At 41.4% G+C, this 25,599-nt stretch overlaps 1 protein-coding gene across 3 annotated transcripts in view; it reads right to left on the bottom strand.

Annotated features, from left to right (window-relative positions):
* Positions 1-24,190, bottom strand: part of LOC131413571 (glutathione S-transferase A3-like) — a 49,861-nt gene extending 25,671 nt beyond the window's left edge. The window contains exons 1-7 of one of the 3 annotated variants that reach the window (XM_058554151.1): positions 23,873-24,184; positions 21,821-21,926; positions 20,372-20,423; positions 17,697-17,815; positions 9,960-10,091; positions 9,491-9,642; positions 7,599-7,654 (exon numbers count right to left, since the gene is read on the bottom strand). In XM_058554151.1, the coding sequence (XP_058410134.1) occupies positions 9,502-9,642; positions 9,960-10,091; positions 17,697-17,815; positions 20,372-20,423; positions 21,821-21,926; positions 23,873-23,943 (621 nt within the window). In that variant the 5' untranslated portion in view covers positions 23,944-24,184 and the 3' untranslated portion in view covers positions 7,599-7,654; positions 9,491-9,501. Of the gene's footprint in view, positions 1-7,427; positions 7,655-9,490; positions 9,643-9,959; positions 10,092-17,696; positions 17,816-20,371; positions 20,424-21,820; positions 21,927-23,872 lie in introns of those variants that run through there. The other 2 variants (XM_058554149.1, XM_058554150.1) reach the window with 2 other exon arrangements.
* Between the last annotated feature and the right edge of the window lie 1,409 nt (positions 24,191-25,599).

The raw sequence follows: 25,599 nt of genomic DNA, 5'->3' as shown, positions 1-25,599 counted from the left end.
TCTATTAAAAAATGGAAAGGGGCCAGCCCGGTGGTGTAGTGGTTGGGTTTGTGCCCTCCGCTTCGGTGGCCCAGGGCTTGCAGGTTCAGATCCCAGGCGTGGACCTATGCACCGTTTATCAAGCCATGCTGTGGCAGGCGTCCCAAGTATAAAGTAGAGGAAGATGGGCGCAGATGTTAGCCCAGGGCCAATCTTCCTCAGCAAAAAAGGAGGATTGGCAACAGATGTTAGCTCAGGGCTAATCTTCCTCACTGGAAAAAAAAAAAAAAGAAATGTGGCATTTGTGAAAACAAAAATAAAAAAAATTGAGCTGTAAATGAAATATTTGTCCTCTTAACTATATATTTGTTTCACTTCAATAAAGTTTTTGTTTGTTTTTTATTGAGGTATAATTGACATATAGCATTATATTAGTTTCAGTTATACAACATAATGATTCGGTATTTGTATACATTGTGAAATGATCACTATAAGTCTAGTTAACATCCGTCACCATATGTAGTTACAAAGAAATTTTTTTTCTTGTGATGAGAACTTCTAAGATCTACTCTCTTAGCAACTTTCAAATATGCAATACAGTATTATTAACTACAGTCACCATGCTATGCATTAAATTACCATGATTTATTTATCTTATTACTGGAAGTTTGTACTTTTTGACCCCTTTCACCCATTTCTCCCATCCCTCACCCCCTGCCTCTGGCAACCACCCATCTGCTCTCTATATCTATGAACTTGGTTTTTTGTTTGTTTGTTTTTAGATTCCACATATAAATGAGATCATATGGTGTTTGTTTTTCACTGTCTGACTTATTGCACTTAGCATAATGCCCTCAAGGACCATCTATGTTGTTGCAAATGGCAATATTTCATTTTTTTTATGGCTGAATAACATTACATTGTGTGTGTGTATATATATATAGAGAGATACATATGTGTATATATATACCATGTCTTCTTTATCCATTCATCCATCTATGGACACTTAGATTGCTTCCATATCTTGACATATATCTTTTCAAGTTAGTGATTCTGTTTTCTTTGGATAAATACCCAGAAGTGGAATTGCTGGATCATAGGGTAGTTTTATTTTTAATTTTTTGAGGAAACTCCATACTGTTTTCCATAGTGACTGTACCAATTTACACTCCCACCAACAGTGTATAAGTGTTCCCTTTTCTCCACATCCTTGCTAACACTTGTTATTTCTGGTCTTTTTGATAATAGCCATCCTAATAGGTGTGAGATGATATCGCATTGAGATTTTGATTTGCATTTCCCTGATGATTAGTGATGTTGAGCATCTTTTCATGTACCTGTTTGCCATCTGTGTCTTCTTTGGAAAAATGTGCATTCAGATCCTCTGCTCTTTTAAACATGATTGTTGGTTTTTTTGCTATTGAGTTGTACAGGTTCTTTATACACTTTGGGTATTAACTCTTTATCAGATATATAATTTGCAAATATTTTCTCCCATTCTGTAGGTTGCCTTTTCATTTTGTTGATTTCCTTTCCTGTGCAGAAGCCTTTTAGTTTGATGTAGCTCCACTTGTTTATTTTCGCTTTTGTTGCCTTTGCTTTTGGCGTCAGATTCAAAAACTCATCACCAAGAGCGATGTCAGGGAGCTTAGCGCCTATGTTTTCTTCTAGGAGTTTTATGGTTTCAGGTCTTACATTTGAGTCTTTAATCCATTTTGAATTAGTTTTTGTGTAAGTTGTAAGATGGGGTCCAGTTTCATTATTTTGAAAGTGGCTGTTCAGTTTTCCCAGCACAATTTATTGAAGAGGCTATCTTTTCCCCATTGTGGATGCTTGGCTCCTTTGTCATAAATTAATCAAGCATATATGTATGGGTTTATTTCTGGGCTCTCTATTCTGTTCCATTTATCTGTGTGTCTGTGTTTATGACAATATCATACTGTTTTGATTACTATAGCTTTGTAGTATAGTTTGAATTCAGGGAGCATGATGTCTCCAGCTTTGTTCTTCTTTCTCAAGATTGCTTTGGCTATTTGGGTCTTTTGTGATTCCACACAAATTTTAGGATTGTTTTATTTCTGTGAAAAATGGCATTGGAATTCTGATAGGGATTGCATTGAATCTGTAGATTGCTTTGGTAGTATGGACATTTTAACAGTATTAATTCTTCCAATCCATGAATATGAAATATCTTTCAATTTATTTGTGTCTTCTTCAATTTCTTTCATCAATGTCTTATGCATCAAGTTCCAATAGTGTTATAATATAAAAGAAAAAAGTCCTACTTTGCAAAGTTTTTGGGAGCATCCAATAGCTACTGCATGGGAATGGGCTTGGGAAAAAAGATAAAAACAAAATAAAGTATACTAACCCTTAGTGTTATAATTGCTGCTGGGGGCTATGAACAGAAGCGCCATGTCCAAATTGCCACTCCATAAGCAAACAGAAAACATCTATTTCCTAGCTATCTTCAGTCTCCCAAACGAACACACACTACTGCCAAATATATTAGAAAGACCGTGAGTCCTGATTTCTGGAGCCAGTTTGGTCCAGCCACTCATTAGCTTGTGACCCTCCTCTCTCTGGGTCTAATTTTGCCATCCCTAAAACCAGATGTAATTCTTACTGGCAGTGCAACATAGGGGGAGCTTGGCCCATGAGGTAAGGGGCTTGCTGAGCCTCACTTTCCCTACCTGTGAACTGGGGAGATAGTAGACCTTTATGGTTCTGTGTGCCTGGCATCTCTCCCCTCTTCTCCTGCTAATATCTGCTCTGCCTCTTTGAGGAACCTCTTCTGCCTCCTCCACGTGGTTCCACTGTGGCTGCAGCAATATCTCAATGCGGACCCCAGGGTCACCTGGAGGAGGACAAGCCAATCACAGAAGAACCCGAGGCCAACACAGAGTGAGGTGTGAGCAATCCTGACAGTCTGAAAGTCCCTGAGTTCACACTGTTCTTTCAACGTATGTGCTAATAAGTCCCCTTTCTTGCTTAAAAGCAACAACTCCAACACCCACCCAAACTCCCCCAAAAAATCAAAGATCAAATTTCACCGCCAGAGGAACTCAAGGGTGGGTTTGGAAGCATTTAACTGTTTATATGTTACAGAGACACAACCAGCAACCACCCTGAAGCTAACCAAGCCTCCATACAAGAGCCACGCCCATGACCTTGCCTTAATTTTTGTACAAAGATCTCTCCAGGAGGAGATTAAGCCTCATTACTATAATCTGAAGAGTATGCAGAAGCATATTTTCCAGCTGAGCCTGTGCAAGCAAATACCTGCCTCTCCCTTTTGAATATTCATTCCCCAACCAAAGTAAAAGTTCCTACTTCCCTTTCTTCAGGGATGCCATGACTTTGGAAATGATTTCTCATGCCCTCCTATTTGCTGCAAATACACTTTACTTTGTGAGACAACTTCCACTGGTGTGGAATCTTATTTAACTCACCAGGAGGCGAGCCCACTTGGTCTGGTATCAAAAGACAAAAACAACCCCCTTTCTCTCAGTTTTCTCAGAGCTGGCCATCCAGTGGGAGCAACCATCTCTGACTTGGTCCTAACTTTTCTCCCTCTAGCCTGTGCTGGGAAACTCATGCAGCAATCACACGTCTTACTATTCAGGTTGGAGTCTAAAGGGAGGATTAATTATTGGCATCAAGTTAGGAGGAGTCTTTAGGGGGGCCACTGCCCCCCTTAAATCTTTGTATACTGAGGTCAAAACAAATAAACAAAAATAGTCTTTAACTGAAACAGGGGATATTTATAGTCACCAAGAAAAGAAATTCCCACTTGCCTGAGTGCTAAACTCCTGAAATGGGAGAACAAGGCTGGTAACAGGCTCTCCATCCCAGTATCTTCTGGAAGTGAGGACCAGGGACCTCCAAGCTCCCTCACCCCTCAATTTCTATGGGTGTGTTGAGCTTGTTACCTACCCATTGCAAGACATGCCAATAGTCAAGAGGCAATGTGGTAGGAAAGAAAGGACTTTTTTATTACAGCTTGCTAGCAAGGGGGAAGATGGCTGGTGTCGGGGGAAGAGTGAGAATCTCCCTCTGCCCTTTTCCTTAAGGTTCTTATGGCTGGCCAAATAATCAACAAGACAGGTTAGCAGGAGAAAATAATACCAAATTTAATAACGTGTATACATGGGAGAAACTCAGAAATGAGCAACTCGTCCCTCTGTCTAAGCTGCTTGCTTAAGTATTGCAGCTAAAGGCGAGGAGCGTGTTGAGGGTGGGTAGTGGCCTGGGACTTCAGAGGGCAGGAGGACAATTCTTTTCGGGGTCATCTATAGATAATGCGGTCAGTGAGAGACAGAGTTTTTGATAAAAGAGGCTTGGTGCCCCTCCCATTGTAACATCTATTTTACATTATCTTTATAGCCATCATGATAGAAGATCTGTTCCAGGAAGGAGCCACCATGTCAAATTCTTTAGGCAGTTAGTGGGGGAGGTCAAATGTCCTTCAGAGAAAACAATCAAGGTAAGGAGATATATTTCAGGGTGGCCAAATCTTGATCTCCCACACTGGCTCACGTCTGAAAGAACCATCTTAAGGGGCACAACATCTTACAGCAGTTATATAGGAGGGTGGGTTATAGGGGAGGGGGTTAGGAATGTTGACCTGGTGTTACAGACTGGGAGTGCCACACTAGATCTTTTAGTTTTCATTGATGATGGCTATCAGCATAGACTCTCTGTTTGGGGGTTATCACATTCCTAAAGAACTCAAAAGAACAAAGTTATCATCTTATTGCAGCTGAGAGGTACATGTGCAAGCAGGGGTCATAAAATCTACAGAGCAGTTAGATCTCCTGGAGGGTGCATATCCAGCTAGTTTAGTTTGTCAGAGGTCATTCAAAGTTACAATAGGGTTTCTTTTCTACAGCGTGGCTTCCCTCATGTCAGCCTTGTCTTGAGCCGGTATCAAGGTGACTGCCTTCACTTGTCCTGCTTTCTCGGTCCAAAGCTAAGACTCTCTGGTGATGGGGAAGTAGAAGTGTGGCTTTGAATGCTGCTGGGTGCTATTGGGGTCTCTGAAGCTCACTCTTTGGGCCCCCAGAGTTGCCTCTACTAGTTTGGGTAGCTAGGCAGTGGGCCCAAAGAGAACCTTATAGGGAAGAACGAAGAGATAAAGACTATTACAAGAAAGAGAGCAAGTTGTATTTATGGGATTACCGGGCAACGAAACATGCTCTGGCATTGGCTGGCTGCCTCTGTTGTCAGGTGCCTTTGTGGTGTGCTCCTAGAACGTGCCAGACCTATGGCTTCTTTTCAAAACCCATGAAATAGAACCCCGGCAAACTGGCGTGGAACTTTGGGAATTCAACCATACAGCCCTTGGATTCTCAAAGGAGGCACTGGGGCAAGGAGTGAGGACCCAGGAAGTGGCTGTTTTAGAAAACAATCCAGGGAGGGGCAGAATTTAGTTTTTCCTGTATAGCCTTCTGATCTGTTGGAGTTATTTACAAGACCATGTGATTGTAACAAAGGGAAATTGGCTTACAGTTTTGAATCATTAAAAAGTCATTTCTTTTTCCACTTAATTTCTATCGGGTCAGACTCTCCGCTTTGATGGAAGTCAGAGGAAAAAGTCATCCCACACGGAGAAGGCAGGGTTTCCTCTGACAAGCCTTTTCTCCCACTCTGTCTTATCTGTTGTGTGGTGGCTGGCCATGGCTTTCCCAGGGTGGGAGATGAAATGGGGTGATTAGCTATGTGCTGATTCCCAAGTTGGGATTTGACCACCCTGGGAGCAGGAGCTCAGGTCCCGCATGGGTGGGGGTGGTGGGTGCTGAATGGCCCAGTTGTCATAACTCTGTGATCAGTCCATCATCTAAGGAGGGGAGGAGGAATGGAGGGGCAGGGTGTGGTGCAGGAATGATCACTCCCTGTGTCGGCCCTGGGAAAATAGCATCAAGTCTAGTGAGTCACTGAGTCAGTTCACCAGTAAGGACATGTACGTGGATACGTCCTCAGCCAGCAGCCTGGGCAGGACGTCCCAGCAGCAGGGTAGAGCTGGGAGAGTCATGTACCCCAAGCCATTGGCAGGAGCCATGCTCCAGACTGGAGACCACCGGGAGCCACAGCTGTGCCTGTAACATCGCCCTGGATAGCCGCCTTATCAGCAAGTCAGCTCCTCCATCCCCCACCAAACAGAGCCCCCATTTGGAGCCTAGCTCCAAATTACACAACTTGGGAACACACCAGTTATCCTTAAAGAAAGTATACCAAGGCTAGGGAATCCTGGGTCAATTTGTGTAAATATTCAGTGGTTATATCTTATCTCGGTGAAACCAAGGATGAAGGGGTTAAAGTTTTCCTGGATTAGGATGAAACTGTGCCTGTATCACAAGGTTAATGTGGGAACAAAGTAACCGAAGTTTCTGAGCTTGCCTTGCAGAACAGCAGGAGGACTGCTGATAAGAGAGTAACTTGCCGACAGCCCTCCGCCTGACTAAGCATCACGCAGGAGCACTGAGAAGCTAAAATGACCGATTGTAAGCTTCACCTGTCATAAGAAATATGAAAGGCAGTCGTCCCTGCGCAAAGGACTCAGAACTTCGGCCCCCAAGGCCACATGCTCCCCTCCCCATCTTATTCTCACAACGTGCTTTGGAAAAACACTTAGAACTGTACGTAGGCAAACGAATCTGTGACCGGTAGAAAGAATAACTTGTCCTCTGCTCAAACTGTTCCTCTGTCCCAGATAAAGAAGTAACTGAGGTTTTCTTAGATTCTTCAGGAAGGTTGCACTCAGCAGATCTGCTACAGAGAAGCACTCAATGTTCTGCAGTCATCCATCACCTGACATTTCTCAGCCCCTCTCCAATCCCGTTCACCTTACATAAGTCATTTCCAGATCAATTCCCCTTTAAGATGGGGTGTTTAGGACAATAGTCCACCATCTTCTGACATGCTAACTTATCGCTTATTAAAGTTCTTTCTCTACCACCGCCTGTTTGGCCTTTTATCTTGTGGCGAGCAGATTGAGCCCTTCCTCTGTATCATCCGTGTTGCTTGGAGTTGTTTCATCAAAGCAAAACCCACTCTTGGCAGCCATGGTAGGCGGAATAGGGTTGCCTAACTGTCCAAGATTTTTTTTCAGATCTCAAAATGGTGTTCCCTGGACATTCTCTGTCCCCCACATTTCCCCTTAGGATTTACTAGCGTCAGCCATCATCGTGCTCCCGATTGGTCGTCTGCCACTTTTTTTCTATCAGCATCAATGTGGGTGTTGGAGAGAACCTGCCCCCCAAATCTCTGCTCATTCTTCCCCCAGTGGTCCCGATCTTGATGCAGACAGCAAGAACAGTGCCCTATGTAGGCCACCGCCCTAAATGTATCAGCCTCCTATTTATTTACACAGAACAATGATTTCGTAAAAGTTGTAACCATCATCCACAATTGACAAGCTTAAAAAAATTTCACACATGAGAATGGTTTCCTATTGCCTTTAATCAGCATTTGCTGTTGATGGCGTTATGGTTTTGCTCTTTTCAAACACTTTACTCCTAGAAACTATGGTTTGCTCTGATTGGCGCTGCCATGAGAACTGCAGAACAGTCTTGACTGCTTCAACATAGTGGCTATCCGGGGGTGGCTTCCTCTGACTCCCAGCCTGCAGGAACTTCTTAATTGTAGGGATGTTGCTGATTCTTGTTTTAAAGGCCTGAAATGAGAAACAGTAAAATCAGGGCCTCAATAGAAGTCACAACCTTTAAGAAAAATCAAAACTTCATCATGGGGGGAGGATGCTTAGACTGGCAGCTTATGGAGCCCAGTGTGTTGAATCTGAGTTAATCCCTCAGCACGTCGGCTGGATGTTCTTGGGAAGGGGAATACAATTGCTGGTATGTTTAGCATGAGTTAAATCATCTTATTAAAAGATCATTGTCATTGGGCCCGGCCAGGTGGTGTAGTGGTTAAGTTCAGCATGCTCTGCTTTGGCGGCCTGGGTTCAGTTCCTGAGTGCAGACCTACACCACTCGGCAGCCATGCTGTGGCTACGATCCACATACAAAATAGAAGAAGATTGGCACAGATATTAGCTCAGGGCAAATCTTCCTCCAGCAAAAAGAGGAAGATTGGCAACAGATGTTAGCTCAGGGTGAATCTTCCTCAGAAAAAAAAAATTGTCACAATTAGGCAGTGTATATTAAACACTCTAAAAAAAATTCATATCTTGGGGGCCAGCCCAGTGGTGTGGTAGGTAAATGCGTGCACTCCACTTTGGCAGCCCAGGGTTTGCAGGTTCAGATCCCAGACACACACTTATGTACCGCTTATCAAGCCATGCTGTGGCAGCATCCCATAAAAAGTAGAGGAGGATGGGCATGGATGTTAGCCCTGGGTCAATCTTCCTCAGCAAAAAAGAGGAGGATTGGCATCAGATGTTAGCTCAGGGCTGATCTTCCTCACAAAAATAAATAAATAAAAATAAAAAAAATAAAAAATTCGTATCCTGTGATCTATCAATTCCTATTCTAGGGATTTATTATAAGGAAATAAATAAGCTGTGAGAAAAGACATAACTGTAAGAATGTTTGCAGAGTGAAAAATTGGAAATAACCTATGTTTTCAAGAAAAGAAAATTTGTTATGTATTTTACGGTACATCCCTGCAAGAAATATAAACAAGAAATTTAAAATGTTATATACAGGGCCGGCCCCGTGGCTTAGCGGTTAAGTGCGTGCGCTCCGCTGCTGGCGGCCCGGGTTCAGATCCCGGGTGTGCACCGATGCTTCGCTTCTCTGGCCATGCTGAGGCCGCGTCCCACATACAGCAACTAGAAGGATGTGCAGCTACGACATACAACTATCTACTGGGGCTTTGGGGGAAAAAAATAAATAAATAAAATTAAAAAAATAAAATGTTATATATAAAAGCAAAGAGGAAGGTCCCTCTATTGACAGGGAAAGATTTCTAGAATGCATTGTCTAGTTAAAAAAGAAGCCCAGGGCAAAAGAGAATATATACTATTTTCTGTTTTGTGTAAGAAAAGGGAGGGGATAAATATGTACTCATATTTTCTTATATCTGCATAAATAGGAACACTGGAAGGATATACAGGAAACCAATAAAAGTGATTATAGGGTTGGCAAGGTGGGAGAGCAGTGGTGGGAATGATATTTCTCAATTTACACCCTTTTTATATAGTGCTGATTTTTCAGAATGATGTGACTACTGCCTAAGGAAAATAAAATCGAATAAAATGATATTGCAGAAGAATATTTGTTGACATGCAAAATATTTAAGATAATTGGAAAAAATGTTAAAAGCAGGCCACACAACAATATTGACTATGATCCTCTTTGGGGGAAAATATAAAATAATAGGTCAGAGTGTCTAATGTAGCCACATTTGGCTAGTTAGGTCTTTTTTTTTCTTTTCTTTTTTTGGTTCATACAAATGTCTAATTTACGCTATTCTTAAACGACAAAACCTATGGTCACCTATTAGATAAAATGTTTCTAAGGAACTAGAATGGAGGCCGGTGAAGACTGACAGTGGCAGGGTTCAGAGACAGAGGGGTCTGAAGATAGGCATCTCAGGGGGAAACAGGCAGCGCCATCCAAGCAGAAGCTCTGAACAATCGAGAGATTTCGAGGGGGCTTTGGCATCAGAGGGATTAAGGGGGGCAGAGTCGTCTGGTAGGAGCTGGGGAGAAAAGAAACAAGGACAAATTTGTCAACCTTGCTTCTTCAGGAAAAAACACTCAAAGCACTAAAAAATATGGAAAACGCTAAATGTTTGTGCTAGAAATCAAAATAACCTATTCTTTCTCCCTTCATAAGGTTTTATTTCCTAACGATCCTATAGCGTAAGCAGGAGAAAATTACCAAAATGAATGAAAATAATGATTCTTAAAATAGTCTTCTTAAGTTTCTTTTGAGATTGACCCAGATGCATATTTTGCTTCAGTCTTTGTCTCTATTCACTGTTTCCTGGGTTTTGTGTGGATGTTAAAACATTACCTTTAGCAGAGGGAAGTCGGAAAGAACAGAAGCACTGAGTTCTTCTACCATTAAAACAGCTTCCAATAGTTGTATGTCTGCCCAACTGAATTTGTTGCCAACGAGAAAATCCTCTCCATGGTCTTTCAAAATCTACAGAAAGGAAAATAACAAAGGGTATCAAACAAAAGTAAAGACTATTTTGCCTGGCTAAACACAAAAGCATGGAACATTTTGAACAGATCAAATTCACTAAAGAATCTTTTTCTTGATAATCTCCAAGAATGCTGTCAAGGATAGGATAAAACCAATACTCTTACACACTGCTGTAAATTGGCACAATCTTTTTGGAAATTTGTTAGTGATTTTCTTGAGTGGTGAAGTACTGGTATGGAGTTCTCATTTATAAACCCGGAGCTGGTTAAGCAAAACTGTACTCATCAGTAAGGGAGACACAAAGGTCATCATTAGCTAGAATCTGGCTACTATACCACAGGTAGAAATAAGTCACCATTGGGGTACCGGAAGCCCAAACCTGAGCCTTTTTACTATGCAGTGAAAAGTGAATATGAAAATTCCTCAGGTACTGCTTTGAGTAGATGTACTAATATGGGTTGACTCCATAAATAAGGAACAAAGATAAATTCAGGCAGGACATTTCTTCCTGTGATACATACAAGAATAAAAATAAACGTTAGTATGGATGAAAAAAATATCCAAGAATCAACGAGTTCTGGAGTATCCCAGCCAAGGAATACTCTAATAATTGTGAAGATAAAAAGTCAATGGAATATACCAAATATGTCAAATATATGGTGATTCCTGCTGAAGACAAGCTTACAAATTACATGTGACAACTCCTCCATGAGACAGAGGAAACAGACTTAGGAAAAAAGGAGAATTTTGAGCTACAGAGCCAAAAATAAGAGTGAACTCTTTAAGGAGTTAAAAATGTTTAAAATGTTCCAAGAGATAATGAAAAGAAAGGCATGTAGAAAAAAAAGAGCACATGAGTTTGAACAGAATACAAATAAAAATTGTGAAATGAAATATATAAACAATATAAAAATACTTAGTGGAGAAGTTGAAAAAAAAATCAGTCATTTGGCACATAGAGCTGAAGAACTCACGGAAATAAAGATACTGAAAATATGAAAGAGAAATTAAGACACATGGAAAACAGAATGGAGCTCCAACGTGTATCTAACAGGAGCCCAGAAGGACAGAGTAGAGAAAACAGGGAAGAAACCTTTTTCAAGAGTTATTTGGTAGAGGATTTTCCAGAAATTTTTTAAAAAGAGAAAGAATCTTCAGATTGAAAAGGAACACCAAGGAGACTAATAAAAAAAAAAAATCCAGAAGTAAACACAGTATTGAAAGTATATCAGATAAAAATCTAAAAAAGATAAATACAGTACCACCAAAGGAAAAATAACCACACTAATAGCAGACTTCTAAATATCTGCAATCAAGGCCAGAAGACATTGTAATAATATCTTCAAAGTGTTACAGAAAATAATTATTAATCTAGGATTCTATAACCATCTAAATAATTATTTAAGAGTAAAGGTAAAGTAAAGATATTTTCTGGCAAATACTGAAAGAGCTAACCACTTACAGATTCTTCCTGAAAGAACTCTAAAAAAAACGTTCTTCATGTAGAAGGAAAATATACCGAAAAGAAAGGCACGAGAGGCAAGGAGCAATGGTAAGCAAAGAAATCCCTTAAACATGTTGATCAATCAATGTAAGCTTTGGGGCCGGCCCTGTGGCGTAGCGGTGAAGTGCACACTTTCCGCTGCTAGCGGCCTGGGGTTCAGATCCCGGGCGCATACGGACACACCGCTTGTCAGGCCATGCTGTGGCGGTGTCCCATATAAAGTAGAGGAAGATGGGCACGGATTGTTAGCCCAGGGCCAGTCTTCCTCAGCAAAAAGAGGAGGATTGGCATGGATGTTAGCTCAGGGCTAATCTTCCTCACAAAAAACAAAAAAGAGAAAAAGAAAAATCAACATAAATTTTGACTGTTAAAAAAAAAAGACTAATTGGGGGAGTTTAAAATCAAGTTGGATCTAAAATATTACTCAACAAAAAAGGGAGAAGGGAGGAGAGAGAAGGTTGGAGTGAAGTCAAAGCCTTGGCTTATTGAGAAGAGGATAGTCACTAATAGTTTAAGAAAAAAATGTTTATCTTCCAAACTATCAGAAGAAAAATTGGGAATAAAGAAAATCTTGATCAATCTAACAGGACATAGAAAAGGAGGGAAGGAAAGGCAAAGAAAAACTTTGTATTTGCAAATGGAAAACAAAATAAAATGAAAGAAGTAAATGTGACTATATTAGTAATAATAAAACATTTGTCTAGATGACTCCAAAGTATAGAGTAGATTGAAAAAAGGAGGTTGGAGAATAAACTTATAGTATGGCACTCTGTATATAAAAATATTTTAAGACACACTTGTGTAAAAATTTTTTAAACAACCCAAAGCCAAGTATCTATTTTTAAAAAGGACAGAAAGAATCTGCATCAAATTGCTTACAGTGGTTGCCTCTAGAAAGGGAGAAAGGAAGGAATATAATACTTCGGTACAGTGCAAAAGAGAGTTCAACTATCTGTATAGATTTGTTTTAAGGAGAAAGAAAAAGTTCTTAAGCGAGAAAATAAAACTGTTGACATTTGTTAATGCCGAGTGGTAGGTTCTGCTTTTGAAAACATTTAAAATAATAGAATAACAGGTGAAATTATCTTCAGTATAATTACAATTATATAAAAATCTGAAAGTAAATAAAAACTTATTTATAGTGTAAAGACTGGAAGGAAATACACGAAAATAACTGACATTTATCTTTTGGTGGTGAGGGTAGTAGTGACTAATTTCTTTTATGTTCTACATTTCTGTATTGTCCCATTTTTTATATGAGGAGCATCTACTTCTCATAAAATAATTTTTAAAACTCGCCTTATTTTCAGAAATAAAATTTAATCTCTGAGTGCAAAAAGTTGGACTTACATGATTTTACAAAACAGCATCTAAGTCATTGAGTTCAAGTAGATAATATTCTTTGATTTAACAAAAGTAGTTGGTTATCTGGATGAATCAGAGAATCAGGGTTTGTTTTCTGCTCAGGCTCATATCTTCACACAGAGAAAACCTTATCCCGAAGCCCCAGGGAGAATGCCTTATTCCAGCCAGCAGCCTCCAGAATAGATGCTCTTGATCAGAAGGGATATCAAGAAAGATGGCTTGGCAACAAAAAAATAACACAAGCCAAGTCCCAGTGACATATCAGGGTGACATATTATTTTAAAACAGTTTCTTGCTCTTTAACTCAACATAAGGAAGATAGTAACTTTGCATTTCAATTCAAAACACAATCAAAATTATTTAATACATCCTTGTCTTACAGAGTAGAAGTGACACAGTCCTGGGCAAAGAGTAGACTCAAGAAGTATTTAGCATCTACTTGTTTCAGAAAGAGCAACCCGGATATGAATGAATCATGTAGTTCCATTTTACCAAAGGATTCTCTAGGAACAAATTAGACACTAGGCACATTAAAAAAAAAAAAAACTATTATATCCAACTCCAAGTTAAACACAACAGTTTTATATTTGAATGTTCTGAATAATCCAGCACCTGATTAATGAAGATTGAGTGGGCCAGAACACATCATCCAGGGTGGCAGGTTTCACTGTTGTGTGTAAGTGTCTAAGAATTTGAACCCCAAGCCCTTGAGATTGTTGAGCAGGGCTTGGAGTGATGGAGCCCCCAGAGCAGTCTCTGCCAATTGCTTTGTCTGTTTGCACTGGAGTCCTACAAATATTATCATTGTATGAATACTACGGTATGAAAAACCTAGGAAACATGAAAGTAACCAGACCTCTTGGAGAGATGGCTGATTGAAAGTCTGGAGAAGGAAATGTACAAGCTAAGCCTGGAGCATCCTGTCGTACCACAGAGCAAGGAAGCATCAAAGATTTCTGGGGTCATGTCAACAGGACGAGGAGCAAACTTGAAGAAGATACCACTGGCCAAAAGATAGGATATTTGAGCCCCATTAAGAATAAGAGCTCTGAAACTGACCAAAACATAGAAAATATGTTTAAATCCACGACAGTAAGTAGTATTCTAATGTTACTTAAAGCACCAAAACATTAATAAACTCATTGGTCTCCTTTGAAGATGCTGGGTAACTAACTCATTTTGAAAAGTGGTGAATAAAAAGAAAGAATCAAGCATTGATCCTCCTTTCCTACATAAACCATACCCCAGGGTGACCAAATATATTATGATGGGAAGATTCATTGTATAGAAAGTATTCCAGCTAATAAGTGAAGAGAAACTAACAAGATTGGGATGTCAACATTTTGCATCCACTAATAAATCCGGGGTCTAGGCATTGATCATCAATCACATTAACGTCATAAGAAGAGTGACAACCAGACAACATGTGCTTCCCAATGACCTACACACCACCACCTGGGAAGGAGTCTGGCCAACATAATCAAACCTGAATCTGATCAAGCTTCAAATTCTAATTTCCAGTTGACAGGAAACCTAGGAAATAAAGGAGTGTGCTGCAGTTACTAAAATCCAGACTGTGGGAAACTGGACAAGACAAATGCAGGAGGAAAAAAAGAGGAAAGGGGGAAATCGTATAGATTAAAAGAGACTTAAGAAATGTAATTGACTAATTACAACGAATGAACTTGAATTTGATCCTGATTTGAAGAAAAAAATGATTTTAAATGTTTTGGGAAGTACCACATCAGGCCACATAGATTTCAAAATCTGTGGTCTGATAAAGCACTCTTTGACTCTATAACTTAAACTATACGACTCAAATAACCATAGTAATTTTTTTAAATTACCCATATTAATTATTTCAACAACATTGTACATTGTTCCCAAATAAACAGGAACTTTCTTGACTAGCAGTCTGAGGTACAAGCAGAACCCTTAATTATAGTTTAGTCATCAAGGAATCATTCTTTCCCAAGGCTAAGACTGAAGATAAACACCACAGAATTCTTTTGGCCTGCAAACATCTATCTATGGAACCCTGTGCTAACAAGACTTTCTCATCACGTCACATGCTGTCCTTTAGGTTTGGAACCTTGCCAGATGTACTGAGAGGATTTTTGTAATTCATATTCACTCCAAAACGACTTCAGAAAAATTGTAAGTTTAAGAGACTTTGTCCTTTGAGTGAGGCATGATTAGCCAATAGCATTAAATCTAAAGAAATATCTGACTGACACAGTGAATTCGAGGTGGTGATGCCTTGGGCTGATGGCTTATTTTTAAAATCAGAACAGAAACACTGTACCCTTTCACTGCACTTGGTTTATTTCAATCCTGTTTTGTTGGGGGTTCCATAATTATACATGTTATTTGTTTTGGAATCCTTATTAATAAAGTTTTGGTCCAAATGCAGTAAAGCTCTAACATCGCTTCTGTTTCTTCAAATATTCCTATCAGCAACAGGAAATGTAAAAGTCCCAGATCCTTGTAGCCTACCTTTTCAAAGACAGGGAAGTAACGGGTTTTAGCTTTCCCCACAACTAAAGCAATATTCTCCTCTTTCTCCTCACGGGGTTTAAACGCAGCCAGTGCAATCATCATCATGAGATCCAGGGTGCCATCGGCGTACATGTCGATCCTGAAAAAACACCACCTGACTCTCATTCCGAGAGGAACCTTTGAGTATGGGGTTTCCTAATCTGCCACTCCTATGGTGTAAATGGATACTGGGGCAAGTGACTTTTGATTCTCCCTCCCTTAGGCTTCCAAGCTCAGGAATGATTTCTGAAACCAGTACCAGCCATGTGACCACAGTACAGTAGAGTCTCTGGAAAAGTTTACTGAATAAAGGGATGCGTGAAAGAATTGAGTGCCTCTAAGTTGAAATCTGCCATAAACAAATAATTAGATTACTATGGTTTTAAAAACCAAACTGAATGAAGTTTACCCAAAATTAGTACTAGAACCTTTTCACTTATTTAGAAAGATATATAATGTATCAGGTCTTCCGTTGACCTGGCAACTGAGACAGAAAAGTTTACTTTCCTAGTCAGGTCAGACAAATAGTTCTATTTCATTCTCTTTAAAATATTCTTTTTATTGACAAACACTTTTTTAAAAAACATTATTAAAAAAACTAATGATGGTAGATATGTTACTATTATATATTGGCCTTTGGTGCAATCATGCTGTGCCAGTTATCTACAACTAGTTTGCAACTCAATAAGAATTGTGAGTCTTGTATCCCCAACTATGTGCTAATTGCACAACAAATTTGATTTAATGAACTTCTTTGTCTTCCCTTTTAACACATATAAAAGAATAATTTACTTTTATTGTCTTATCTGAATTACAAATCATTTTTCTTCCATGTTAGATTGTCACCTAGCCTGCTTGCTTTAGTCCATTACAGTTTATATCTAACCTGGAGAAAAAAATATTAATGGTGTCCTATAGCTTAGCACACACATCTTGGAAAAAATCACGGGGACTTCAAAAACAATTAAAAACATGCACCAAAACAAATGAGCAACAGACTGCTTCTGCATATTACTGCTTGTTTACATTGTTATAAGAGGATTCTGTTCACAGACTGTATTTGAAATTGCTTCGCTTGCCATACTCCTTTATGATGGCAGGTTAGAATAACTAAGTTTTAAAGATGGAGCAATGGGCCTTTCTCCCACCACATCTTTGGTGTATATTGACCATCCCACCGTGTCCATGCTTATGGTGATGAGATTTCAGGGACCACTGAAAAGGCCCCTTGACCCCAAGTCCAGATAAAATTTATAGTTGCAAGTCTTTGTTTTGTCTTAAGTCTATTTATCTCCTGTGAAACTAAACTATTCCTGGGAGTAATAACCCAATCATCCTCAGCCAGGCCTAGCACAGTGCAGAGTAGGTGCTTATGGTATATAGATGCCAAAAAATGGCCACGAATCTTCACTCTCTAGTATTTGTGATAAAGCCTGGCAGCTTCTTCCATCAATAGATGGGGTCTGTTCCCCAGGCTGACCTCATGACTTGCTTTCACAATAAAATGAGGTGGAATTGATGAGCTACTAGTTCTGAGCCTAGAACTTAAGAGGCCTTGTGTGGTTTCACTCTCTCTCTTAGAACCCTGCCCACTTGCCATGAGAACAAGCTCAGGATGAGAGGATGAGAGACACGTGGCCCATTTGCCTCCCAACCAATAGTCAGCCAACACCCAAAACCAGAGCCTCCCAGCTGACTACTGGTTGAACACAGAAATATGAGTGAGTCTAGCCCAGATAAGTCAAGGCTGGCCCAGATGTGCTGGCCACTCAGATGACTCATAGACTGGTGAGCAATGTTAAATGCTTGCTGATTCAAGTCACTGTATTTCAAGATGATATGTTATACCAGCATTATTTGTGGTAATAGATCATTGCTACAATGCTCAATATGTATTTATTTGCTGAGTCAGTCATTTCCGGCTTCATGTAGAATAGTTTACCAGGTCATTTTATGAGAAGATATTTTGTTTGGAGTGAGGAGAGACTAAGAGAATGTTGAATGCAGACCACTATGAGGGGAGACCTGGAGTATTTATTCAGAGTTATGCACAAGACATGCCGGTGTAACAAGGTCATCTCCCCTTTATTCCTCTTGCCTTCTCCCCTCAGTCCAGGCTGAAAGGCTGGGTCTTAGTTGGTGCAGGACTACAAAGCTTGAAAAAGAATCAAGTATAGGCACGAACACTCTAGTACCTGACTCTCTCCTTCAGGTCCTTCCTTGGCAGCAAGGTAGCTAAGGATGGCTGTAGTCTGCGTCAGCATCATTCCATCAATTTCAACCAGAGGCACTTGGCCAAAAAGCAGGTGTCCATCTGTGGTTTGAGCAAAAAGAGGTTAAGACACTCTCCCTCCATGGTTGTGGTAAGCCTGGAGGAGGGTTCACTTCTAATTTCGTTGAGTGAGATCTAGTTTTCATCCAAAGTGGTGAGTTAAAGACCCCAGTCCTTGAGGAAATGCCTATCATTTGCTTCATGGAAAATTTGAGATTTACTTGATGGTTTCGTGAATTTTTGTGTGTTGGTTAATCATGATATTTAAGACTGTCTCCATTTACTATGATTATGTTATAGTATAAGTGCTCTGGTTCTCAAAGTTTAGGATGTATAATAATCACCTGGGGGAGGTAGGTTGTTAAAAATACCCCACCTCCCAGATATTCTGATTCAGGGGTGGAGTCTGGGATCCGAATTCTTTAAAAAGTACAAAAGTATCAGTCTAAGTCTACACAGCAAGGACAACATACACTGGACGACACAACAGCAAGAACCCTGGCAGACTTGGGTCTGAATGCCAAATTTACCCCTTTCCAGCCATGTGACTTGAAGCAAATGACTTATCTGAGCTTCCACTTCCTTTTCTCTAAAATGGTAATAATATCTATCCAGTAGGATTTTGAAATGACGAAATGAGATAACATAAGTAAAACACTGCATACTGTCAATAGCCAATGTTTAGTAAAGTCAAATTCTCTTCTTTGTGACTGCCTATATGAATAATGCATTTAAAGACATCCTACAAATAGTGCTCTTTCATGGGGTCTTGAAGAAATGAACAGCCTTTACATTTCATTAACACCTGTACATTGCTGAGAATAAGGAACTTTACCCAGAATAGGAACCAGACCTCGCTAGAGCATTGGCAAAGGCCACAGTTAATTTCCCCAACATCCACTACTGTTCCTATCTGACTTAATGCGAGGCAGTAGAGGATGGGGGGAGAATATTGCTGAGGAACCAGTGACAGCTTTCCAGGGAGCCCGTGTCCCTGTCTAGCTGGGTGACTTTAGGTAAGTCTCTGACTTTTCTGAGCCTCTTTTCTGATCTGCAACAGTATCTATCCTGCTCATCTTACTGGGTTTCTTTGAGTAAGAATAAGATCAAACTTGTGACCATGCTTTGGAAATACCAGTACTATTATTAACAGAGAGACTGTAAAACCTCCATTTCCTAAAGGTATTTCTACATTTGTTCCATATTAAATGAGCATCGAAAGCTGAGCTCTGTGCTGCTGCTTATGAGTGATGCAAACGTCCATTAGAAATGATCCCTGCTTCTAGGAGCTGATGATCTTCTTCAGAAGGATTAAAAAAATCTCAGGTCAAGAGTGCAGGAAAGGATCTTCGAGATCGTTTAGTTCAGTTTGTTCATATTATAGATGATAGTACTGGGGAGGCCAAGGGCGGCAAAGGTGGCTTGCCCAAACTCACACTGTCAGGGGAGATCCAAGCCGACAGAAGTGGGCCTCCTGGCTCCTGGGCCAGTGCCCTCTCGCTGTCCCTCTCTGCCTCCTGTTCACAAACAACAGTGACACCCAGGAGGGTGTCCCAAGCACAATAGCAGCATCAGAGACTCAGGGAGGGATGGAGGACCTCAGAGGCTGTTAGACAGCACTTCCTGCTGGAATGATCATGAAAAAGAGTTTATGGAGATACATTCATTTATTGACTCAATACGTATGTATTTAACCTCTACCAGGTACCAGTGACTGTCCTTGTTTGGGATGGAGTGGGACAGAAATGAAGAGGACGAAGAGCTTCAAGGGATTCCAGATAATAAAGTTCCTGGACAAGAATTGGGAAAGCAGTTAAGTGGGCCACCCCCACTCAATATGATCTACTGGTACCTTGCAATCCAGGAATATAAAGACTGTTTTTACTTTATGGTAAGGAGGCAGGATGCAGAGAAGTTAAAGGCCTTGCCCAAAGTCATACAGTTTGTAAATGGCAGACCTGCTGACTACTAGTTGAATGTCTTAAAAAATAATTTGTGTTAATTTCATGACTCTTAATCAGCAACAATGGGGACACCCAGGTTTCCTTAAATAAGGAAAATAACATTATGGCTGTTAGAAGTTTAAGTAGCATGAAAGTACTAGTCTTTTCTCTCAGTGTGAGAAATTCTTCTGGGGAATGTAAAGATTAAGAACTACTTCTTGGATCCAAATTTCATCAAATTTGGGTCTTTTCTACAGTTTTGATTCTACAACTGTGACCTGACAAAATGTTTTCTGGTAATCTGTTAAAACCATCAAGAACAAGTGGTTCATTATTTAAGAATTTTTAAAGGTTTCTTCAGTGGGATGGAGAGTATGGAACCAATTGGCACTGGGTCAACTCATGCCATCTTATCTAGTTGATGTCAGGGTCATAACCTTCTTGATAAGCTTTGACGAAGGCTAAGGACGCAATGCAGATGACAAATTCAGCTCTGTGCCAGGGAAACAGTGAACAGTTGATGTCAGCAGTCACGCTATCCACCTTTTCTAATAGTTGTCACTCTAGAGCTCTGTGTTCTATATCGAAGTGAGTATTTCCAGAAACAAATTTCATTTTTTTCCAATAAGGCGACATTGAATAAATCTAGGCTTACCCTTCTGCAACTTCTCATATCGTTCTCTTGTTTCAAGAAATTCTTCTTCAAACTAGACAAAGGATAAAGACATTGTTATAACTTTAAGGTCCTCAAAAAAAGAGAGAGAGAGAAATGCTCACAGTATAAAATGCCCAATGGCTTCCAGAACGAAAATTTGAAAAGGAATCACAAAGCTGTCAACTACCACATAGCTGAAAATTCTGACCGAGTATGTGTGTAGATTGGTTAGACTAGCATGAGACGGGCACCCCTTTTTGGTTTTTGCCAACTTATAGGATATCTCTAAGCCCCCACCCACATTTCTCCTTTTCTTCACCTCAGCTCTTTCCTCTCTCCAAACTCATTTTTTCTCCAACTTCCCCAGCGATTTCTCCTCTTCCCTTTCCTCTCTTTTCTTTCTCCTCTTTGTTCTGCATTGTTCTCCTTCCATATCAAGACAAATTAAATTTCTCTTTGATGCTCATATGTTCAATGAAAGGGATCCAAGGATCATTACCCAGGTGGGATTCTCATAATTTATTATAGATGGAGTTTGTAAAGCTTTTGTGTGAAAGAGTGACTTTTGTGTGTGTGTGTGAGGAAGATCAGCCCTGAGCCAACATCCATGCCAATCCTCCTCTTTTTTTGCTGCGGAAGACTGGTCCTGGGCTAACATCTGTGCTCATCTTCCTTCACTTTTTTATATGGGACACCGCCACAGCATGGCCTGACAAGTGGTGCATTGGTGTGTGCCCAGGATCTGAACCTGGGCCGCCAGCAGCGGAACACGTGCACTTAACTGCTACGCCAATGGGCTGGCCCCCAAGAGTGACTTTTTTTTGTCCCTCAAACCTTGGGATGGGGGTAGGATGAGGTGAGCAAAAAAAGAAGGTAATGAATCCTTGTCCTGGAGGACATGACGTTCAAACAGGAAAAGGGATCTACACCTGCACGAAACAAAACAATTCCAAAGCACTTGTGAAAATCTATGGAAAAGCCAGTGGAGAGGGAATTCAGAGTTAAGGAAAGATGTCCATGTGGCAGACCTTTCAGAGGAGGGTTCAAGAGGAGACCAGACATCGGCTGAACCTAAGTTTCCAGTTGGCATCCATGAGTAGAACAAGACTGAGGTGCCAAGGCAGAGATGAAAAGACCCCGGGAAATCAGCCAGTCCCACTGAAGAGAATCATTCAGATATGGATCTCCTCTCTTTCCCCCATCTTATGATCCACCATGATCTTTTCAGCTGCTACAAAGCTTCCAGAACACCTCCCTAGGCTTCCACCTCTGACCCCTCCTTAAACAGAAGACTATGATCCCTCCTTCACCTCTCACAAAGGAAGACAGTTAGAAAGGGAAAGAGTGGGTACAGCCCGAAGGCACCACCCTGAATTTTGAAGGGGGAAGAGGATCGCTTCAATACCATGCAGCAAATTCCCTCCTTCCTTTTCCCAATCGGGAACCAACCTCCACTCCAGCTGCAGCCAGCAGCCAGCGGATTGGCTCCATTCTGCCCCTGCCACGAAAGTAGTAGAGCTTGGGTTTGGCTGCCATGACTCCTGGCTCAGGGTTTCTGAAGGGCAAAATAAGAATATGTTCAGAACAAACTGACATGCACTGTATGGTATGTCTCCACTTATAACAATTCAAAACCAAGCAAAACAAAACTATTATTTAGGGATGCCTACAGAAGAGGTACAACTATGCAGAAAGGCAAGAAAATAATTACCACAGAAGGAGGATGGTGGTTACCTCTAGGGAGGAGAATGGGGGTTGTGATTGGGGAGGGACTTGGGGGGTTCTGGGATGCTAACAGTGTTCTATTTCTTAAACAGAATTAGTAATTAGTCTTTACAATTTGTAATTAAACTGTATGTAAATGGTTTTGCTCTATCTCACAATTTAAGAAAAAAGAAAGAACAAACTACATATATCCAAGTGTTCTATAGATTTGAGAGATTGCCTCTGGTATTTTGAGAAAGGAAGCAGGATTTAATATGATGGTTTCATGGATGACCTTGCCAAAGAAAATCTTTTCTAACAGCGGCAAGGAGCTGGGCCTGTTGGAATGGAAATGTTCGGTGGGAATTGGGGACTCTTTCATTTCCATCACAAAACTTTCCTGAGAGCTGGGACTAGCACAGATGCAGCCCTAGAGAGGACCACCCACCACCGAGAAGCCAGGTGACCTTAGGCCCAGTTCATTGAACCTCTGTGCATCTTCATGTCCTCATCTGTAACTGGAGAGAATTACCCTCGGCGACTTGAAGTCTTTTGAAGGCAAGTACAGCAATAATGAAGCGTACTAATAGCGCTTTCTGCTCCGTTGTCACAAGAGCCACAGTGGCAATTACGTCAGTGCCTCCTGCCTATCGCACAGGATTATTGAGATTATCAAATGAGATAAAATAAAAGTAAAGTGCTTTTAAAATACTAAAGCTTTAGATCAATGTAGAGGATTGTTGGGTTTCCTTTTCTCACATTTGCCCCCTGACCCCATATACAATAATGCATGCTTCAAGGGGACTGCAAAAAATGCTGACTGCTGGCACAGCGCATGAGGTGCTGTGGCTAGGAGGGTGCTTGGGAAGTGTCAGGGCCACACCTGGATGGAGATACCGACGCCAGCTTCCGAGGCCATGCTTACCGTGGTCCTCCACCAGGTAAGCCCCAAACTGCCAAACGTCATGCCTTAGCTGGATTCCACTTGAGGATGCTGCCTGCACTAAGGAAACCCACAAGAAAGTAATAAACCAGAATGTCAGTAGCTCAGGTAATGCTGAGAAATTTAACTGTTACTACCCACAATCACCTGGCCATAAAGTCACTCAGGTTCACGAAGTCTTGCAGGTGTTTCAAAGCCATTTTCCCCACAACCATCCTATTTCCCTATATGTTGGATTTACAGTTTAACTTTGGAGAAGGTTAATTCCTTCCTTGCAGTGGTCTCATCACTCCCCAGGCATTCCTCTGTTGGGTTGCTGTCAAGAGTCATTCCTTTTAGGGGAAAGAAGTCAAGATGGCAGCGTAGGTGGACTCTGAACTCACCTCCTCCCACAGACACAGCCAATTTACAACTACTCTTGGAAAAATTGCCCCTGAGAAAGAACTGAAAACTGGGTAAGAGGAACCCCTGCAACAAACAACAATCCTAATTGAGGTGGAAGAGGCAGAAACTCCAGTCTGGAGAGAAAAAACACCACCTTCACAAGCCACAGCACTTCACAGCCACCAGGGAGCAGCCCAAAGGTACACAGCCTTCCCTGGAGGAGTGGGGACCTGAGCCTGGGAGCACGCCCGCTATAGGCATTTTTTGGACACGGGACAACCAAGACGAGTGGCATAATATCTGACTTTGTTTGCTACTAACAACGTTGGGGAGTACCCCCAGAAAATCTGGGTCACAAAGAAATTAAAGCCAGCTCTTAAAAAGCCCATGCACAAATTCACCCATTTCAGAAAGCAACCTAAAATCACCAGAAAGAAAGGTGCACAGTCCTTCAGTGAAAAGAGACTCACCTGATAGGCTCTGAGTGCATCTCGGCGAGAGGTGAGACCCCTCCGGGGACTGGGACATTGGCAGCCGCCATTGTTTTGATCTGGTTTGGGCATGCTGACACAGACACTGGCAGACATCAGTGGAGTTCTTCCCCTGGCCTGCTAGCCCAGGGTCTGCCCCACCGACTACAAAAGCGATGTAATCCAGCTCAGCCAGGGAAGGCAGCCTACCCCAACTGGCCCCACCCAACAACAAGCCCTTGGGCAACTTGTGGGCCTGCTAAGTGAACTGCCTGGATTCTCTTCAGCCTGGGGAGTGGGTCCACCTCTGTGGGGCGGGGCGTGCACAAGGAGCAGGTGGAGAGTGTGGTGCAGTGGTGGAGTGTGTGGGGCTCCTGCTGTGGAGAGACTGGGTCCACTTCAGGAGGTCAGGCATATGCACAGGACAGGACTGTGTTGACTATGTGTGCGGACCTGTGGGCGGCAGGGCTTGTCAGCTGCAGTAGACTTGTGCTTCTCAAACAGCCACATAAGGGATTGGCCTCACCTTCCAAAGCCTGAAACAATTGGGTGGTCCCATGCCTAAGGCCAGCCACACCCAGCTGCAATCCTCAGAGAGCTGAAAAGAGACTTAAAGTCCAGAGGCTTACAGCAGTTGTAGCCCCTGGGCCTAACAACCAGCCATGCTGGGGGCTTATTCACTTAGTAGAAAAACTGCAACAGGAATGTGCTATTAGACCTTGCAGCTAACTGTGCTGGGGATCCCCACATCTGATAAAGAGACTGTGAGGTCCCACAACAACTACAAGCAGCTGAGAATTACAACAGCTGGCCAGGGGGACAGCTCAGCCTCCCTGGGCACCTACGGGAAGAGCAACCCAGCCACAACAGAAGGACACACATAGCCACACAGGGGTCACTCTTGGAACATTTGGAACTGAGGGAAGCACACTGCAGACCTCATAAGGCATCACTTATATAAGGTCACCTCTCCAAGATCAGGAGACATAGTGGACCTACCTAATACATGGACACAAGCACAGGGAAAGAGGAAAAATGAGGAGGCAAAGGAATACATTCCAAGTAAAGGAACAGAACAAAACTCCAGAAAAGGAACTAAAGGAAACAGAAATGAGCAACCTACCTGACAGAGATTCAAACAAAGAGTGTTAAGGATGCTCACCGATCTTGGGAGAAGAATGGATGAACTCAGTGAGAACGTCAACAAAGAAATGGAAGATATAAAAAAGAACCAATCAGAAATGAAGAATACAATACTGGAAATGGAAAATTCACTAGAGGAACTCAAAAGCAGCGTAAAGGATACAGAGGAATGGATCTGCGAGCTGGACGAAAGACTAGAAGAAATAATCCAAGCTGAACAGATAAAAGAAAAAAGAATTAAAAAGAGTGAGGACAGTCTAAGGGACCTCTGGGACAACATCAAGCACACCAACATCCATATTATAGGTGTCCCAGAAGGAGAAGAACAAGACAAAGGGGCAGAGAATCTATTTGAAGAAATAATAGCTGAAAACTTTCCTAACCTAAGGAAGGAAACAGATATCCAGGTACAGGAAGCACAGAGAGCGCCAAACAAGATAAACCCAAAGAGGACCTCACAAAGACACATCATAATTAAAATGTCAAGAATTAAAGATAAAGAGAGAATCCTAAAAGCCACAAGAGAAAGACAAGGTACATACAAAGCAAATCCCATAAGGATTGACTGACTTCTCTGCAGAGAC

The sequence above is a fragment of the Diceros bicornis genome, chromosome 14 (assembly GCF_020826845.1).
Source record: "Diceros bicornis minor isolate mBicDic1 chromosome 14, mDicBic1.mat.cur, whole genome shotgun sequence".
NCBI classification, from domain to species: Eukaryota; Metazoa; Chordata; class Mammalia; order Perissodactyla; family Rhinocerotidae; genus Diceros; species Diceros bicornis.
Note: the sequence above shows the minus strand (reverse complement) of the source record. Positions and strands in the feature narration are given on the sequence as shown.